At 57.0% G+C, this 18,079-nt stretch overlaps 1 protein-coding gene across 1 annotated transcript in view; it reads left to right on the forward strand.

The window, feature by feature from the left end:
* Nucleotides 1-448: 448 nt before the first annotated feature.
* The window catches only part of LOC147706650 (potassium-transporting ATPase alpha chain 2-like), a 73,967-nt gene continuing 56,336 nt past the window's right edge, over nucleotides 449-18,079 (forward strand). Inside the window, exons 1-4 of the mRNA XM_086933150.1 lie at nucleotides 449-577; nucleotides 13,039-13,170; nucleotides 15,501-15,560; nucleotides 15,942-16,145. Of these exons, the coding sequence (XP_086789276.1) occupies nucleotides 566-577; nucleotides 13,039-13,170; nucleotides 15,501-15,560; nucleotides 15,942-16,145 (408 nt within the window). The 5' untranslated portion in view covers nucleotides 449-565. The remainder of the gene's footprint in view (nucleotides 578-13,038; nucleotides 13,171-15,500; nucleotides 15,561-15,941; nucleotides 16,146-18,079) is intronic.

Below are 18,079 nucleotides of genomic sequence, written 5' to 3' on the forward strand. Positions count from 1 at the left end.
GTCCTTAGGGGTGATTGGGCGGGGGTCGGGGTGTGTGTACCCCCAGTCTAGGCATCCGTGGGGGGGGGGGGGGGATGTGTACCCCCATTCCAGACGTCCGTGGGGGAGGAGGGGTGTTGTGCCCCACAGTGTAGGCGTCGGGGGGGGGGGGGGGCGGGAGGGGTGTTGTACCCCCCAGTCCAGGCATTCGTAGGGGGGGGGGGGGTTTGCCCCACAGTTTAGGCATCCGTGGGGGGGAGGGGTGTTGTACCCCCCCCCCCCCCAGTCCAGGCGTTCATGGGGGGTGAGGGCGGAGGGGTGTGCCCCCCACCCTCGATGGAGACAGGTGCGCTCTTCTACCAGACATGGCCAGATGGATCCAGATTTTTGGGGACGATCCTCCCTGGGGGAGGGGCCGGGAGGCTCCGAGGTGTACATAAGGCAGGATCAGCAGCACCTCAGCAGCACATCTGGAGGCAGCAGCTGGACTGAGGCGGGTAGAAAGAAGTGTCTGAAGAGAGGCAGCGCTTGGAGGCGGCTGAGCGGCGCTAGAGACAGCACCGGAGCCAGAGAGAGCCCCGGGGACATGGCGGTGGAGGTAAGAAGGGGCCCCGGGTCTTCCTTCTCTTGGGGTTATCATTCCCCCCCGCCCCCCCCCCACACACACACACCCCGCTCTTTGCACGGATGGTGTGCGCAGCGCTTGGAGGCGGCTGAGCAGCACTAGGAGGAGAACTGGGGCCAGAGAGAGTCCCGGGGACCCGTCTGTAAAGAGAAGGATGGGCCGGGGGCCTTCTAACCCCCTACACACACAGTCAGAGACACACACTCAGACACACCCTCACACACACTCAGACTCTCACACATACTCACACAGACACACCCACTCAGACACACACTCACACACACTCAGACACACACACTCTCACACACACTCACACACTCAGACACACTCAGACACACACTCACACACTCTGACACACACACTCTCACACACACTAAGACACACACACTCAGACATACACACACACAGAGACACACTCAGACAGACACTCTGACACACACACTCGGACACACACTCAGACAGACACTCTGACACACACACCCAGACAGACACTCTGACACACACACTCAGACACACACTCTGACACACACACTCAGACACACACACTCAGACATACACACACTCACACACACACTCAGACACATACACTCACTCAGACACACACACTCACACACTCACTCAGACACACACACACACTCAAACACACACAGTTAGACACTCACACGCACTCAGACACACACTCAGACACACACAGTTAGACACTCATACACACACACACAGACACACACACTCAGACACACACACACTCAGACACACACAGTTAGACACTCAGACACACTGCTCTGTGCACCGATTGCTCGGGAGAGTGAGGGGTCACCCCGTCCCTCTGCCTACGGGCGGTTTCACCCTGGGTCAACCCCACTGGAGCGAGAGGGGGGTAGGCGCCCCCCATTAAGGGTGCTGTTGTGTACACGACGTTATATCTTACGGGGGGGGGGGGGGCTGGTGCCACCTGCAAAGAGCTGGTGATGTGTATACGTTAAACCTCACTGGGGGTGAGGGGGTGGGGGTGCCCCCCGTTGAGGGTGGTGGTGTGCCTGCGCTAAACCTTACTGGGGGTGCACCCCGTTAAGGGTGGTGTTGTTTACACGGCAGTACTTACCGGTGGAGTGGGGGGGGGGGGGGGGGGGCTAGTGCCCCTTCCACTGTCCAATGTGCCCTGAAGCTCCTGCCGAGCGGCGCCCCTGTCAGGGAGGGGGGGAAGGGGGGGGGGGGGGGCAGCCGCAGCCCCACGCGTGGCCCCTCAGAGTCGAGGTGTGTCACGGGGGCGTTTCAGGATATGTGCGCCTGTCTCGGGGGGAGTTTGCTTTTCAAGAGTAAATGAAAACGCGCTGATCACGAATTTATAGAACAGAGACACGTCACAAAGGCCTTAAACGTCCATAGACACAGCCCTGCTGCACATGGAGAACTATCTCTGTTGTATACAATCGAGTTATGTTCATTCATAAAATCATACATTTGTATTAAGACATATTTCACACATTTCCCCCATTGTTAATACACCTTTTGGATCCTAAAATACACACACAAAATATGTTTCATAATTATACAAATAGATTAAGACCAAGTTTTCAAACAATTTAGAAACCACACATGAAACCAAATGATAAGAAAATATTGGTTGAGCCGCGGCGTGTCGGGGTGCGTGAGACGTGCCCCCCCCTTCTCCGGGACACAGTTTGGATGCCACCTCTGGGGCACTACTAATGCGTAGGGGGATTATCGGCCGCGTGTGGAACTTGTAATAGTGCGACGTGTTTGGGGCGGGCCTGATGAATGATGATAAATACCCCCTGGGGCCACGGGGGGTGGGAGCTCACGCCCAGATCTGACTCGGATCCAAGAATGTACGAGATCTTAAACAATTAAAAGAAAAGCACACCCTCTGAAAATAAAAGCCAGGGTGCCACAAAGAGGAGAAGGAACCGCCTGCAGGTAAGGGCCGCAAACCCTGTGTGAAGTGAAACCCCCCGCCCCCCCCCTCTCCGGGCCTGAGCCCTCCTGGGGGTCAGGCCTGCGCTGCGATCGTGTGTGCTGTGGCGCCGCCTCTTGGCGCTTGTCCCCCCCGCCCGGGAGACCAGGGGGCGCCTTTTATTTATTGAGTGCTTTATAAAGCGCCAACATGACGCGAGGGTGTCGGAGCGCTGTAGTGTATAAGATAATGAGGACCGAGTGTTTGCAGATAAACAGCAGGTTCTGCCGGGAGGTCACAGTTTGACACTTGTGGGTACAAACAATACACTCCAATGTGTGCAGGGAGGAAACAGGGGGCCCCGAAATACAGGGTGAACAGCGTGTCCCTTGCGTAAGATGCCTCTACACGGGGGGGGCGTCTGTAGGATATACATAGGACGTCTGTGTAGCTTGGTATATAAGAGGGGGGCGTCTGTAGGATATATATAGGACGTCTGTGTAGCTTGGTGTATAAGAGGGGCGTCTGTAGGATGTACGTAGGACGTTGTGTAGCTTGGTATATAAGGGGGCGTCTATAGGATATACATAGGACGTCTGTGTAGCTTGGTATATAAGGGGGGCGTCTATAGGATATACATAGGACGTCTGTGTAGCTTGGTGTATAAGAGGGGCGTCTGTAGGATATACATAGGACGTCTGTGTAGCTTGGTATATAAGGGGGGCGTCTGTAGGATATACATAGGACGTCTGTGTAGCTTGGTGTATAAGAGGGGCGTCTGTAGGATATACAGCCGACGTCTGTGCAGCTTGCTATATAAGGGGGCGTCTATAGGATATACATAGGACGTCTGTGTAGCTTGGTATATAAGGGGGGCGTCTGTAAGATATACATAGGACGTCTGTGTAGCTTGGTATATAAGGGGGGCGTCTATAGGATATACATAGGACGTCTGTGTAGCTTGGTATATAAGGGGGGCGTCTGTAAGATATACATAGGACGTCTGTGTAGCTTGGTATATAAGGGGGGCGTCTATAGGATATACATAGGACGTCTGTGTAGATTGGTATATAAGGGGGGCGTCTGTAAGATATACATAGGATGTCTGTGTAGCTTGGTATATAAGGGGGGCGTCTGTGGGATATACATAGGACGTCTGTGTAGCTTGGTATATAAGGGGGGCGTCTATAGGATATACATAGGACGTCTGTGTAGATTGGTATATAAGGGGGGCGTCTGTGGGATATACATAGGACGTCTGTGTAGCTTGGTGTATAAGGGGGGCGTCTGTAGGATATACATAGGACGTCTGTGTAGCTTGGTGTATAAGAGGGGCGTCTGTAGGATATACATAGGACGTCTGTGCAGCTTGCTATATAAGGGGGCGTCTATAGGATATACATAGGACGTCTGTGTAGCTTGGTATATAAGGGGGGCGTCTGTAAGATATACATAGGACGTCTGTGTAGCTTGGTATATAAGGGGGGCGTCTATAGGATATACATAGGACGTCTGTGTAGATTGGTATATAAGGGGGGCGTCTGTAAGATATACATAGGACGTCTGTGTAGCTTGGTATATAAGGGGGGCGTCTGTGGGATATACATAGGACGTCTGTGTAGCTTGGTGTATAAGAGGGGGCGTCTGTAAGATATACATAGGACGTCTGTGTAGCTTGGTATATAAGAGGGGGGTGTCTAGGATATACATAGGACGTCTGCGTAGCTTGGTATATAAGAGGGGGGCGTCTGTAGGATATATATAGGACGTCTGTGTAGCTTGGTGTATAAGAGGGGCGTCTGTAGGATGTACATAGGACGTTGTGTAGCTTGGTATATAAGGGGGCGTCTATAGGATATACATAGGACGTCTGTGTAGCTTGGTATATAAGAGGGGGGCGTCTGTAGGATATACATAGGACGTCTGTGTAGCTTGGCGTATAAGAGGGGCGTCTGTAGGATGTACATAGGACGATGTGTAGCTTGGTATATAAGGGGGCGTCTGTAGGATATACATAGGACGTCTGTGGAGCTTGGTATATAAGAGGGGGGTGTCTAGGATATACATAGGACGTCTGTGTAGCTTGGTATATAAGAGGGGGGCGTCTGTAGGATATATATAGGACGTCTGTGTAGCTTGGTGTATAAGAGGGGCGTCTGTAGGATATACATAGGACGTCTGTGGAGCTTGGTGTATAAGAGGGGGGTGTCTAGGATATATATAGGACGTCTGTGTAGTTTGGTATACAAGAGGGGGGCGTCTGTAGGATATATATAGGACGTCTGTGTAGCTTGGTGTATAAGAGGGGCGTCTGTAGGATATACATAGGACGTCTGTGTAGCTTGGTGTATAAGAGGGGGCGTCTGTAAGATATACATAGGACGTCTGTGTAGCTTGGTATATAAGAGGGGGGCGTCTGTAGGATATACATAGGACGTCTGTGGAGCTTGGTGTATAAGAGGGGGGCGTCTGTAGGATGTACGTAGGACGTTGTGTAGCTTGGTATATAAGGGGGCGTCTGTAGGATATACATAGGACGTCTGTGTAGATTGGTATATAAGGGGGGAGTCCGTAGGATATACATAGGACGTCTGTGTAGCTTGGTATATAAGAGGGGCGTCTGTAGGATATACATAGGACGTCTGTGTAGCTTGATATATAAGAGGGGCGTCTGTAGGATATACATAGGACGTCTGTGGAGCTTGGTGTATAAGGGGGGCGTCTATAGGATATACATAGGACGTCTGTGTAGATTGGTATATAAGGGGGGCGTCTGTAGGATATTCATAGGACGTCTGTGTAGCTTGGGATATAAGGGGGAAGGGCATATTTCACAACGGTCACGCCGGGATATCTTCATTTAATCACATTATATAAGGGGGCTAGGGGTCTGGAGAGAGGAGGGCGGATTGTTAGGGGCACTAAGGTTAAAGCCACAAGTTTCTAGACCCCTCGGCTGGTTTGAAGGCCCACGGATCAGGAGGAGGAGAGCCAGGGGGGTGCTAGAGCCGGAAGATGTAACATCCGGGCTGGAATCCGATGACGGGGAACAGAGAGGGTGACCCCCCCTTGAAGCCACGCCCCTTCAAGCCACGCCCTTGTATCAGGGAGGGTGACACCGCTTGAAGCCACGCCCCTGTATCAGGGAGGGTGACCCTCTCTTGAAGCCACGCCCCTTGTATCAGGGAGGGTGATACCGCTTGAAGCCACGCCCCTTGAAGCCACTCTCCTGTATCAGGGAGGTACTGAGGGCAGCTCCCTGAGGGGCTCATCACTGGAGGGCAGCTCCCTGAGGGGCTCATCACTGGAGGGCAGCTCCCTGAGGAGCTCATCACTGGAGGGCAGCTCCCTGAGGGTCTCATCACTGGAGGGCAGCTCCCTGAGGGGCTCATCACTGGAGGGCAGCTCCCTGAGGGGCTCATCGCTGGAGGGCAGCTCCCTGAGGGGCTCATCACTGGAGGGCAGCTCCCCGAGGGCAGCTCCCCGAGGGGCTCATCACTGGAGGGCAGCTTGAGGGGCTCATCACTGGAGGGCAGCTCCCTGAGGGGCTCATCACTGGAGGGCAGCTCCCTGAGGGGCTCATCACTGGAGGGCAGCTCCCTGAGGGTCTCATCACTGGAGGGCAGCTCCCTTAGGGGCCTCAGCTTATCACTGGAGGGCAGCTCCCTGAGGAGCTCATCACTGAAGGGCAGCTCCCTGAGGTGCTCATCACTGGAGGGCATCTCCCCGAGGGGCTCATCACTGGAGGGCATCTCCCCGAGGGGCTCATCACTGGAGGGCAGCTCCCTGAGGCTCTCATCACTGGAGGGCAGCTCCCTGAGGATCTCATCACTGGAGGGCAGCTCCCTGAGGGGCTCATCACTGGAGGGCAGCTCCCTGAGGAGCTCATCATAGGAGGGCAGCTCCCTGAGGAGCTCATCACTGGAGGGCAGCTCCCTGAGGAGCTCATCACTGGAGGGCAGTTCCCTGAGGCTCTCATCACTGGAGGGCAGCTCCCTGAGGAGCTCATCACTAGAGGGCAGCTCCCTGAGGGGCTCATCACTGGAGGGCAGCTCCCTGAGGTTCTCATCACTGGAGGGCAGCTCCCTGAGGAGCTCATCACTGGAGGGCAGCTCCTTGAGGGTCTCATCACTGGAGGGCAGCTCCCCGAGGAGCTCATCACTGGAGGGCAGCTCCATGAGGGGCTCATCACTGGAGGGCAGCTCCCTGAGGCTCTCATCACTGGAGGGCAGCTCCCTGAGGGACTCATCACTGGAGGGCAGCTCCCTGAGGAGCTCATCATAGGAGGGCAGCTCCCTGAGGGGCTCATAACTGGAGGGCAGCTCCCTGAGGGGCTCATCATAGGAGGGCAGCTCCCTGAGGGGCTCATCATAGGAGGGCAGCTCCCTGAGGGGCTCATCACTGGAGGGCAGCTCCCTGAGGGGCTTATCACTGGAGGGCAGCTCCCTGAGGGGCTCATCATTGGAGGGCAGCTCCCTGAGGAGCTCATCATAGGAGGGCAGCTCCCTGAGGGGCTCCTCGCTGGAAGGCAGCTCCCTGAGGGGCTTATCACTGGAGGGCAGCTCCTTGAGGGTCTCATCACTGGAGGGCAGCTCCCTGAGGGGCTCATCACTGGAGGGCAGCTCCCCGAGGAGCTCATCACTGGAGGGCAGCTCCCTGAGGGGCTCATCACTGGAGGGCAGCTCCCTGAGGGTCTGATCACTGGAGGGCAGCTCCCTGAGGGGCTCATCACTGGAGGGCAGCTCCCTGAAGTTCTGATCACTGGAGGGCAGCTCCCTGAGAGGCTCATCACTGGAGGGCAGCTCCCTGAGGGGCTCATCACTGGAGGGCAGCTCCCTGAGGGACTCATCACTGGAGGGCAGCTCCCTGAGGGGCTCATCACTGGAGGGCAGCTCCTTGAGGGTCTCATCACTGGAGGGCAGCTCCCTGAGGGGCTCATCACTGGAGGGCAGCTCCCTGAGGCTCTCATCATTGGAGGGCAGCTCCCTGAGGGGCTCATCACTGGAGGGCAGCTCCCTGAAGAGCTCATAACTGGAGGGCAGCTCCCTGAGGCTCTCATCACTGGAGGGCAGCTCCCCGAGGAGCTCATCACTGGAGGGCAGCTCCCTGAGGGGCTCATCACTGGAGGGCAGGTCCCTGAGGGTCTGATCACTGGAGGGCAGCTCCCTGAGGGTCTGATCACTGGAGGGCAGCTCCCTGAAGGTCTGATCACTGGAGGGCAGCTCCCTGAGAGGCTCATCACTGGAGGGCAGCTCCTTGAGGGGCTCATCACTGGAGGGCAGCTCCCTGAGGGACTCATCACTGGAGGGCAGCTCCCTGAGGGGCTCATCACTGGAGGGCAGCTCCTTGAGGGTATCATCACTGGAGGGCAGCTCCCTGAGGGGCTCATCACTGGAGGGCAGCTCCCTGAGGCTCTCATCACTGGAGGGCAGCTCCCTGAGGGGCTCATCACTGGAGGGCAGCTCCCTGAAGAGCTCATCACTGGAGGGCAGCTCCTTGAGGCTCTCATCACTGGAGGGCAGCTCCCCGAGGGACTCATCACTGGAGGGCAGCTCCTTGAGGGTCTCATCACTGGAGGGCAGCTCCCTGAGGGGCTCATCGCTGGAGGGCAGCTCCCTGAGGAGCTCATCCCTGGAGGGCAGCTCCCTGAGGGGCTCATCACTGGAGGGCAGCTCCCTGAGGGTCACATCGCTGGAGGGCAGCTCCCTGAGGGGCTCATCGCTGGAGGGCAGCTCCCTGAGGGGCTCATCACTGGAGGGCAGCTCCCTGAGGGGCTCATCACTGGAGGGCAGCTCCTTGAGGGTCTCATCACTGGAGGGCAGCTCCCTGAGGGTCTCATCACTGGAGGGCAGCTTCCTGAGGGTCTCATCACTGGAGGGCAGCTCCCTGAGGGGCTCATCACTGGAGGGCAGCTCCTTGAGGGTCTCATCACTGGAGGGCAGCTCCCTGAGGGGCTCATCACTGGAGGGCAGCTCCCTGAGGCTCTCATCACTGGAAGGCAGCTCCCTGAGGGACTCATCACTGGAGGGCAGCTCCCAGAGGGGCTCATCACTGGAGGGCAGCTCCCTGAGGGGCTCATCACTGGAGGGCAGCTCCCTGAGGGGCTCATCACTGGAGGGCAGCTCCCTGAGGGGCTCATCACTGGAGGGCAGCTCCCTGAGGGTCTCATCACTGGAGGGCAGCTCCCCGAGGAGCTCATCACTGGAGGGCAGCTCCCGGAGGGGCTCATCACTGGAGGGCAGCTCCCTGAGGGTCTGATCACTGGAGGGCAGCTCCCTGAGGGGCTCATCACTGGAGGGCAGCTCCCTGAAGGTCTGATCACTGGAGGGCAGCTCCCTGAGAGGCTCATCACTGGAGGGCAGCTCCCTGAGGGGCTCATCACTGGAGGGCAGCTCCCTGAGGGACTCATCACTGGAGGGCAGCTCCCTGAGGGGCTCATCACTGGAGGGCAGCTCCTTGAGGGTCTCATCACTGGAGGGCAGCTCCCTGAGGGGCTCATCATAGGAGGGCAGCTCCCTGAGGGGCTCATCACTGGAGGGCAGCTCCCTGAGGGGCCTATCACTGGAGGGCAGCTCCCTGAGGGGCTCATCATTGGAGGGCAGCTCCCCGAGGAGCTCATCATAGGAGGGCAGCTCCCTGAGGAGCTCATCATAGGAGGGCAGCTCCCTGAGGGGCTCATCACTGGAAGGCAGCTCCCTGAGGGGCTTATCACTGGAGGGCAGCTCCTTGAGGGTCTCATCACTGGAGGGCAGCTCCCTGAGGGGCTCATCACTGGAGGGCAGCTCCCCGAGGGGCTCATCACTGGAGGGCAGCTCCCTGAGGGTCTGATCACTGGAGGGCAGCTCCCTGAGGGGCTCATCACTGGAGGGCAGCTCCCTGAAGGTCTGATCACTGGAGGGCAGCTCCCTGAGAGGCTCATCACTGGAGGGCAGCTCCCTGAGGGGCTCATCACTGGAGGGCAGCTCCCTGAGGGACTCATCACTGGAGGGCAGCTCCCTGAGGGGCTCATCACTGGAGGGCAGCTCCCTGAGGGGCTCATCGCTGGAGGGCAGCTCCCTGAGGAGCTCATCCCTGGAGGGCAGCTCCCTGAGGGGCTCATCGCTGGAGGGCAGCTCCCTGAGGGTCTCATCGCTGGAGGGCAGCTCCCTGAGGGGCTCATCGCTGGAGGGCAGCTCCCTGAGGGGCTCATCACTGGAGGGCAGCTCCCTGAGGGGCTCATCACTGGAGGGCAGCTCCTTGAGGGTCTCATCACTGGAGGGCAGCTCCCTGAGGGTCTCATCACTGGAGGGCAGCTCCCTGAGGGTCTCATCACTGGAGGGCAGCTCCCTGAGGGTCTCATCACATGAGGGCAGCTCCCTGAGGGGCTCATCACTGGAGGGCAGCTCCTTGAGGGTCTCATCACTGGAGGGCAGCTCCCTGAGGGGCTCATCACTGGAGGGCAGCTCCCTGAGGCTCTCATCACTGGAAGGCAGCTCCCTGAGGGACTCATCACTGGAGGGCAGCTCCCCGAGGGGCTCATCACTGGAGGGCAGCTCCCTGAGGGGCTCATCACTGGAGGGCAGCTCCCTGAGGGGCTCATCACTGGAGGGCAGCTCCCTGAGGGTCTCATCACTGGAGGGCAGCTCCCCGAGGAGCTCATCACTGGAGGGCAGCTCCCTGAGGGGCTCATCACTGGAGGGCAGCTCCCTGAGGGTCTGATCACTGGAGGGCAGCTCCCTGAGGGGCTCATCACTGGAGGGCAGCTCCCTGAAGGTCTGATCACTGGAGGGCAGCTCCCTGAGAGGCTCATCACTGGAGGGCAGCTCCCTGAGGGGCTCATCACTGGAGGGCAGCTCCCTGAGGGACTCATCACTGGAGGGCAGCTCCCTGAGGGGCTCATCACTGGAGGGCAGCTCCTTGAGGGTCTCATCACTGGAGGGCAGCTCCCTGAGGGGCTCATCACTGGAGGGCAGCTCCCTGAGGCTCTCATCACTGGAGGGCAGCTCCCTGAGGGGCTCATCACTGGAGGGCAGCTCCCTGAAGAGCTCATCACTGGAGGGCAGCTCCTTGAGGCTCTCATCACTGGAGGGCAGCTCCCCGAGGGACTCATCACTGGAGGGCAGCTCCTTGAGGGTCTCATCACTGGAGGGCAGCTCCCTGAGGGGCTCATCGCTGGAGGGCAGCTCCCCGAGGAGCTCATCCCTGGAGGGCAGCTCCCTGAGGGGCTCATCACTGGAGGGCAGCTCCCTGAGGGTCTCATCGCTGGAGGGCAGCTCCCTGAGGGGCTCATCGCTGGAGGGCAGCTCCTTGAGGGTCTCATCACTGGAGGGCAGCTCCCTGAGGGGCTCATCACTGGAGGGCAGCTCCCTGAGGCTCTCATCACTGGAAGGCAGCTCCCTGAGGGACTCATCACTGGAGGGCAGCTCCCCGAGGGGCTCATCACTGGAGGGCAGCTCCCTGAGGGGCTCATCACTGGAGGGCAGCTCCCTGAGGGGCTCATCACTGGAGGGCAGCTCCCTTAGGGGCCTCAGCTTATCACTGGAGGGCAGCTCCCTGAGGAGCTCATCACTGAAGGGCAGCTCCCTGAGGAGCTCATCACTGGAGGGCATCTCCCCGAGGGGCTCATCACTGGAGGGCAGCTTCCTGAGGGGCTCATCACTGGATGGCAGCTCCCTGAGGCTCTCATCACTGGAGGGCAGCTCCCTGAGGATCTCATCACTGGAGGGCAGCTCCCTGAGGGGCTCATCACTGGAGGGCAGCTCCATGAGGAGCTCATCACTGGAGGGCAGCTCCATGAGGGGCTCATCACTGGAGGGCAGCTCCCTGAGGGTCTCATCACTGGAGGGCAGCTCCTTGAGGGTCTCATCACTGGAGGGCAGCTCCCTGAGGGTCTCAACACTGGAGGGCAGCTCCCTGAGGATCTCATCACTGGAGGGCAGCTCCCTGAGGGTCTCATCACTGGAGGGCAGCTCCCTGAGGGGCTCATCACTGGAGGGCAGCTCCCTGAGGCTCTCATCACTGGAGGGCGGTTCCCTGAGGGGCTCATCAATGGAGGGCAGCTCCCTGAGGGACTCATCACTGGAGGGAAGCTCCCTGAGGGTCTCATCATTGGAGGGCAGCTCCCCGAGGGGCTCATCACTGGAGGGCAGCTCCCTGAGGGGACCATCACTGGAGGGCAGCTCCCTGAGGAGCTCATCACTGGAGGGCAGCTCCCTGAGGGTCTCATCACTGGAGGGCAGCTCCCTGAGGGTCTCATCACTGGAGGGCAGGTCCTTGGAGCTCATTACTGGAGGGCAGCTCCCTGAGGGGCTCATCACTGGAGGGCAGCTCCCTGAGGAACTCATCACTGGAGGGCAGCTCCCTGAGGTGCTCATCACTGGAGGGCAGCTCCCTGAGGAGCTCATCACTGGAGGGAAGCTCCATGAGGAGCTCATCACTGGAGGGCAGCTCCCTGAGGATCTCATCACTGGAGGGCAGCTCCCTGAGGGGCTCATCACTGGAGGGCAGCTCCTTGAGGGTCTCATCACTGGAGGGCAGCTCCTTGAGGAGCTCATCACTGGAGGGCAGCTCTCTGAGGGGCTCATCACTGGAGGGCAGCTCCCTGAGGGGCTCATCACTGGAGGGCAGCTCCATGAAGAAGTCATCACTGGAGGGCAGTTCCCTGAGGGCCTCATCATTGGAGGGCAGCTCCCTGAGGGGCTCATCATTGGAGGGCAGCTCCTTGAGGGTCTCATCACTGGAGGGCAGCTCCATGAGGAGCTCATCACTGGAGGGCAGCTCTCTGAGGGGCTCATCACTGGAGGGCAGCTCCCTGAGGGGCTCATCACTGGAGGGCAGCTCCATGAAGAGGTCATCACTGGAGGGCAGCTCCCTGAGGGGCTCATCATTGGAGGGCAGCTCCTTGAGGGTCTCATCACTGGAGGGCAGCTCCCTGAGGGGCTCATCATTGGAGGGCAGCTCCTTGAGGGTCTCATCACTGGAGGGCAGCTCCATGAGGAGCTCATCACTGGAGGGCAGCTCTCTGAGGGGCTCATCACTGGAGGGCAGCTCCCTGAGGCGCTCATCACTGGAGGGCAGGTCCTTGGAGCTCATCACTGGAGGGCAGATCCCTGAGGAGCTCATCACTGGAGGGCAGCTCCCTGAGGGGCTCGTCACTGGAGGGCAGCTCCTTGAGGGTCTCATCACTGGAGGGCAGCTCCCTGAGGAGCTCATCACTGGAGGGCAGCTCCCTGATGAGCTCATCACTGGAGGGCAGCTCCCTGAGGAGCTCATCACTGGAGGGCAGCTCCCTGAGGGTCTCATCACTGGAGGGTAGCTCCCTGAGGAGCTCATCACTGGAGGGCAGCTCCATGAGGAGCTCATCACTGGAGGGCAGCTCCCTGAGGGGCTTATCACTGGAGGGCAGCTCCCTGAGGGTCTCATCACTGGAGGGCAGCTCCCTGAGGGTCTCATCACTGGAGGGCAGCTCCCCGAGGGGCTTATCACTGGAGGGCAGCTCCTCGAAGCACCCCCTTGACCCTCTCCTACTCTTCCCTTTCAGCGTCTGCCTGAGATCTACACCCTGGAGGCTGGTGGGAAGGATGTCTCTGCCATGGAGAAGCCCCTCAGGCTGAGGAAGAAAGAGAAGAAGGGCGGAAAGAAGGTGGAGGGGCTAAAGAAGGAGCTGGAAATCGTAAGTAGAGGCAGTGCCCCCCGCCACCCCCCGACCCTCCCCCCCGATGTCTCCGGCTGTGATGTTCAAGGGCTGTTTGACTCTGAATGAAGCCAAGACTGGGGTGTGCAAAGGTGCAAGAGAGACCTCATCTAAAAGGAGAGGCGGGGTGTACAACTATAGTCGGGTGTGCAGGGAGAGTCGGGTGTGCATGGAGAGTCGGGGTGTGCAGGGAGAGTCAGGGTGTGCAGGGAGAGCCGGGTGTGCAGGGAGAGCCGGGTGTGCAGGGAGAGCCGGGGTGTGCAGGGAGAGCCAGGTGTGCAGGGAGAGTCGGGGTGTGCAGGGAGAGTCGGGGTGTGCAGGGAGAGCCTGGTGTGCAGGGAGAGGCGGGGTATGCAGGGAGAGTTGGGGTGTGCAGGGAGAGTCAGGGTGTGCAGGCAGAGTCGGGGTGTGCAGGGAGAGCCGGGGTGTGCAGGGAGAGTCGGGGTGTGCAGGGAGAGGAGGAGGGTCCAAGGCCGGGTCTGCAAGGAGAGGCTGAGGCTGGAGGGCGGTCGTGCAGGAGGGGTCTTCCAGGCTGCCCTCCATCGAGTATGTGGTCTCTTCTGCTCTCCCTGAGCACCGCTGCTCTGCTCGGACAGGGGTCTCCATTGAGCAGCTTGTGGGCTGCTGGTATCACTCCGGGTACCTGTGAGCAGTCCTCCAGGGCACAGCCCAGCAGAGCAAATGAAAAGTATCTGCTTGGCTGTATAAATGTGGGTATTCTCAAAAAATACTCCAATTACACTCTATTCGAGACCAATTCTCAAAAAGTGTACGTTGCAGAACAAATACCTATCGTGGTATGGAATGTGCACACAACCACTTAGGGAATTGGGATCATGCTAGTCATGTCCCTGCTGTATAAGGGAAAAAACGAGTTCTTTTTAGTTACCCTCACACACCCTAGTGCTGTCATGCTTCATCATCGGGTCACCCCAACCCCTAAAAGTCGAGGTGGGCTCAACCACAGTGTTGGGTAGCTCTTTAGTAGATGAAGACAGGGGGACTTAAAGTTAAGAAACCTAAATCTGACCCCTGGGTTCCCTTTATTCTTGGGTCAGATCGGGTTATTAAAAAACTGTAAAAAACGTGTCTCTTTGGATTTTGATGGTCCTAAGAAGACCCTAGTGTCAATGCCGACATGTTTCAGTCCACGAGGGCCGTAAAGGTCCAGGACTTTCTTCAGGGCAAGAGTAGAATCCCCCTCTATGTGTAGGGAATTAAAGGATGGAGGTCCCTATCCTATTTGTCTATCAAGGGAAGAGTAGCTTCTCCTTGTTGGTGTATTAGTGTGTCTCTGTATTGCCAGGCGCCATCCAAATTTTGGGGGGTTTCGTGCACCTCAACGGACTGAGGGATGTGGTGTGGTGGTCTCAGTTCGAGGCCTCACCGTCCTTGTCACCTATGTTCCTCCCGGTCCCTGGCTCGAAGCCCAGAGCCAGCTCACAGGGTCCTCCTAGGCAGGGAGGCAATCCCCAGTGGCGGTCCTCCTGGCGCCCAGCAGCAGCCCCCCCTCAGGAAAGGATTCAAGAAGAGAACAATTTTGTAAGGGGACACAGCCCCTTCTTATACTAGAAAATCCTTGGACTCAGGGTGCAGGGTGGGGGAAAAACCAGTCGCAGCTGGGTTTGGAGCACTTTGTTTTCCTCAGCCACCCTTTCCATTCACTAGGCAAGCTAGGGTCATTAGACGCACCACAGGGGGCGGAGCCAGTATTGTGTGGGGAAAGCCCAGACCCATTCAGGTCCCAGGTGTACTCCCTCACATCACTCATGCTAATCTCAACACTCACCACCGGGGCAGACCCATCCTGACTCCTGGAGCCAGGCTCACCAGCCTGCGCCAGCCAATCACAAGCCAGACACAAATTACACAAACATGCCAACTTCTAGAAGTGGCACTTCCACTCTAGACACAATCACGCTGCACACATCATTGCGCAGCATTTAATCACATGAGTCTGCACATACCAAACTCGCACCTGCACTCCCCACGCATCAGGACCTACCAGGGACACATACATTCCCCATGCATTCCTATGGGAGGGCAGGCCTATCTCAGCCCACGCACTCAGAGTGCGCACGCACTTTCCACTGGGACACAGTGAAAGTGCGCAGAAGCCAAAAATCACTACCGCCAATTCACATTCATAAGCAAAACGTTTAGGGGTGAACCTGCCAGAAGGGCCAAGTCCAACACACCCCAAGTTTGTTTGCCTGTTCGTTCCCCCCCTGAGCTGCCAGCAGAGGGCAGGGGGCTGTGGAAGGTTCCCCTGAGTTACTGGCTCACACGTGTCTGTGCTTTCATTGCAGGATGATCACACCTTAACACCGGAGGAGCTGGAACAGAAGTACGGGGCCAATATAAAGACGGTAAGCCAGCATGAAGACCTATTGGCATCACCACACAAGCGCCCTAATGATGAAAGGTTTGGGGCTTATCCTTCTTAAGAGGGCAGAGAGGGGACCCGGTCACCTCTACATCATTTGGGGATCCCATTATCTCCCTCTGGTGAGACAGGGTGTGCACTCTGCTGCCCCTGTGGTTGCACTGCCCCTCTTGTGTGATTGATGCAAGAAACAAGGGGGGACAGGTAGAGAGCTCGGAGGAAGCAAGAGACACTGGAGGGACCTGGGGCGGCACTGAGGGAAAGGCAGGAACATGGAGGGCAAGGCAGAGAGTAGACCTGGGAAGCGGGAAGACATAAGCATTGCTTAGGATACAGATCTGAGAGTGATTTCCTGTTTCTGTAGGGTCTCAGTTCAGAGAGAGTTCTGGAACTCCTGGCCAGAGATGGTCCCAATCAGCTCACCCCCCCCAAGGGGACACCGGAGATTGTCAAGTTCGCAAAGCTGATGATTGGGGGCTTCTCCATCGTCTTCTGGATCGGATCCATCCTCTGCTTCATCGCCTACGGACTTCAGGTCTCACAAGATTCCACCACCTCCAAAGACAACGTAAGAGCCTTCAACACCTCCCAGACACCTGCCCGTCCTCCTCATCCTCTACCCAGAAGCTCCATGGTGTCCACCCTTCTCCATCTTGAGTGTCACTGCCTTCCTTCTTTCATCCAAGCCCTCAAAGAATGTCCCCTCTTCCCTTCCTCTTTTACCCGCAGATTTTTGAGCCACACTTACCCTTCTAATCTCCAGCTGTAGCTGGTCATTTTTTGATGTCAGTTGTCGTCTGATGCTGCTCCGCTCTTCTCTCCTCCGCTCTAACTGTGGTTGGTTATCATTGGTTATCTTCTGATGCTGCTCCACTCTTCTCCTCCGCTCTAGCTGTGGTTGGTTATTGTTGGTTATCTTCTGATGCTGCTCCGCTCTTCTCGCCTCCGCCCTAGCTGTGGTTGGTTATTGTTGGATATCTTCTGATGCTGCTCCGCTCTTCGCTCCTCCGCTCTAGCTGTGGTTGGTTATTGTTGGATATCTTCTGATGCTGCTCCGCTCTTCGCTCCTCCGCTCTAGCTGTGGTTGGTTATTGTTGGATATCTTCTGATGCTGCTCCACTCTTCGCTCCTCCGCTCTAGCTGTGGTTGGTTATTGTTGGATATCTTCTGATGCTGCTCCGCTCTTCGCTCCTCCGCTCTAACTGTGGTTGGTTATTGTTGTTTATCTTCTGATGCTGCCCCACTCTTCGCTCCTCTGCTCTAGCTGTGGTTGGTTATTGTTGGTTATCTTCTGATGCTGCTCCACTCTTCTCCTCCGCTCTAGCTGTGGTTGGTTATTGTTGGTTATCTTCTGATGCTGCTCCACTCTTCTCTCCTCCACTCTATCTGTGGTTGGTTATTGTTGGTTATCTTCTGATGCTGCTCCACTCTTCGCTCCTCTAGCTGTGGTTGGCTATTGTTGGTTATCTTCTGATGCTGCTCCACTCTTCTCCTCCGCTCTAGCTGTGGTTGGTTATTTTTGTTTACCTTCTGATGCTGCTCCACTGTTCTCTCCTCCGCTCTATCTGTGGTTGGGTATTGTTGGTTATCTTCTGATGCTGCTCCACTCTTCGCTCCTCTAGCTGTGGTTGGTTATTGTTGGTTGCCTTCTGATGCTACTCCACTCTTCTCTCCTCCGCTCTAGCTGTGGTTGGTTATTGTTGGTTACCTTCTGATGCTGCTCCGCTCTTCTCTCCTCCGCTCTAACCGTGGTTGGTTATTGTTGGTTATCTTCTGATGCTGCTCCACTCTTCGCTTCTCTAGCTGTGGTTGGTTATTGTTGGTTATCTTCTGATGCTGCTCCGCTCTTCTCTCCTCTCCTCTAGCTGTGGTTGGTTATTGTTGGTTATCTTCTGATGCTGCTCCACTTTTCTCTCCTCCGCTCTAACCGTGGTTAGTTATCATTGGTTATCTTCTGATGCTGCTCCACTCTTCGCTCCTCTAGCTGTGGTTGGTTATTGTTGGTTATCTTCTGATGCTGCTTCACTCTTCTCTCCTCTGCTCTAGTTGTGGTTGGTTATTGTTGGTTATCTTCTGATGCTGCTTCACTCTTCTCTCCTCTGCTCTAGTTGTGGTTGGTTATTGTTGGTTATCTTCTGATGCTGCTTCACTCTTCTCTCCTCTGCTCTAGTTGTGGTTGGTTATTGTTGGTTATCTTCTGATGCTGCTCCGCTCTTCTCTCCTCCGCTCTAACCGTGGTTGGTTATTTTTGTTTACCTTCTGATGCTACTCCACTCTTCTCTCCTCCGCTCTAGCTGTGGTTGGTTATTGTTGGATATCTTCTGATGCTGCTCCACTCTTCGCTCCTCTAGCTGTGGTTGGTTATTGTTGGTTGTGTTCTCATGCTGCTCCACTCTTCTCTCCTCCGCTCTAGCTGTGGTTGGTTATTTTTGTTTACCTTCTGATGCTACTCCACTCTTCTCTCCTCCGCTCTAGCTGTGGTTGGTTATTGTTGGTTACCTT

Source organism: Lissotriton vulgaris, chromosome 7 (assembly GCF_964263255.1).
Source record: "Lissotriton vulgaris chromosome 7, aLisVul1.2, whole genome shotgun sequence".
Classification (NCBI taxonomy): domain Eukaryota; kingdom Metazoa; phylum Chordata; class Amphibia; order Caudata; family Salamandridae; genus Lissotriton; species Lissotriton vulgaris.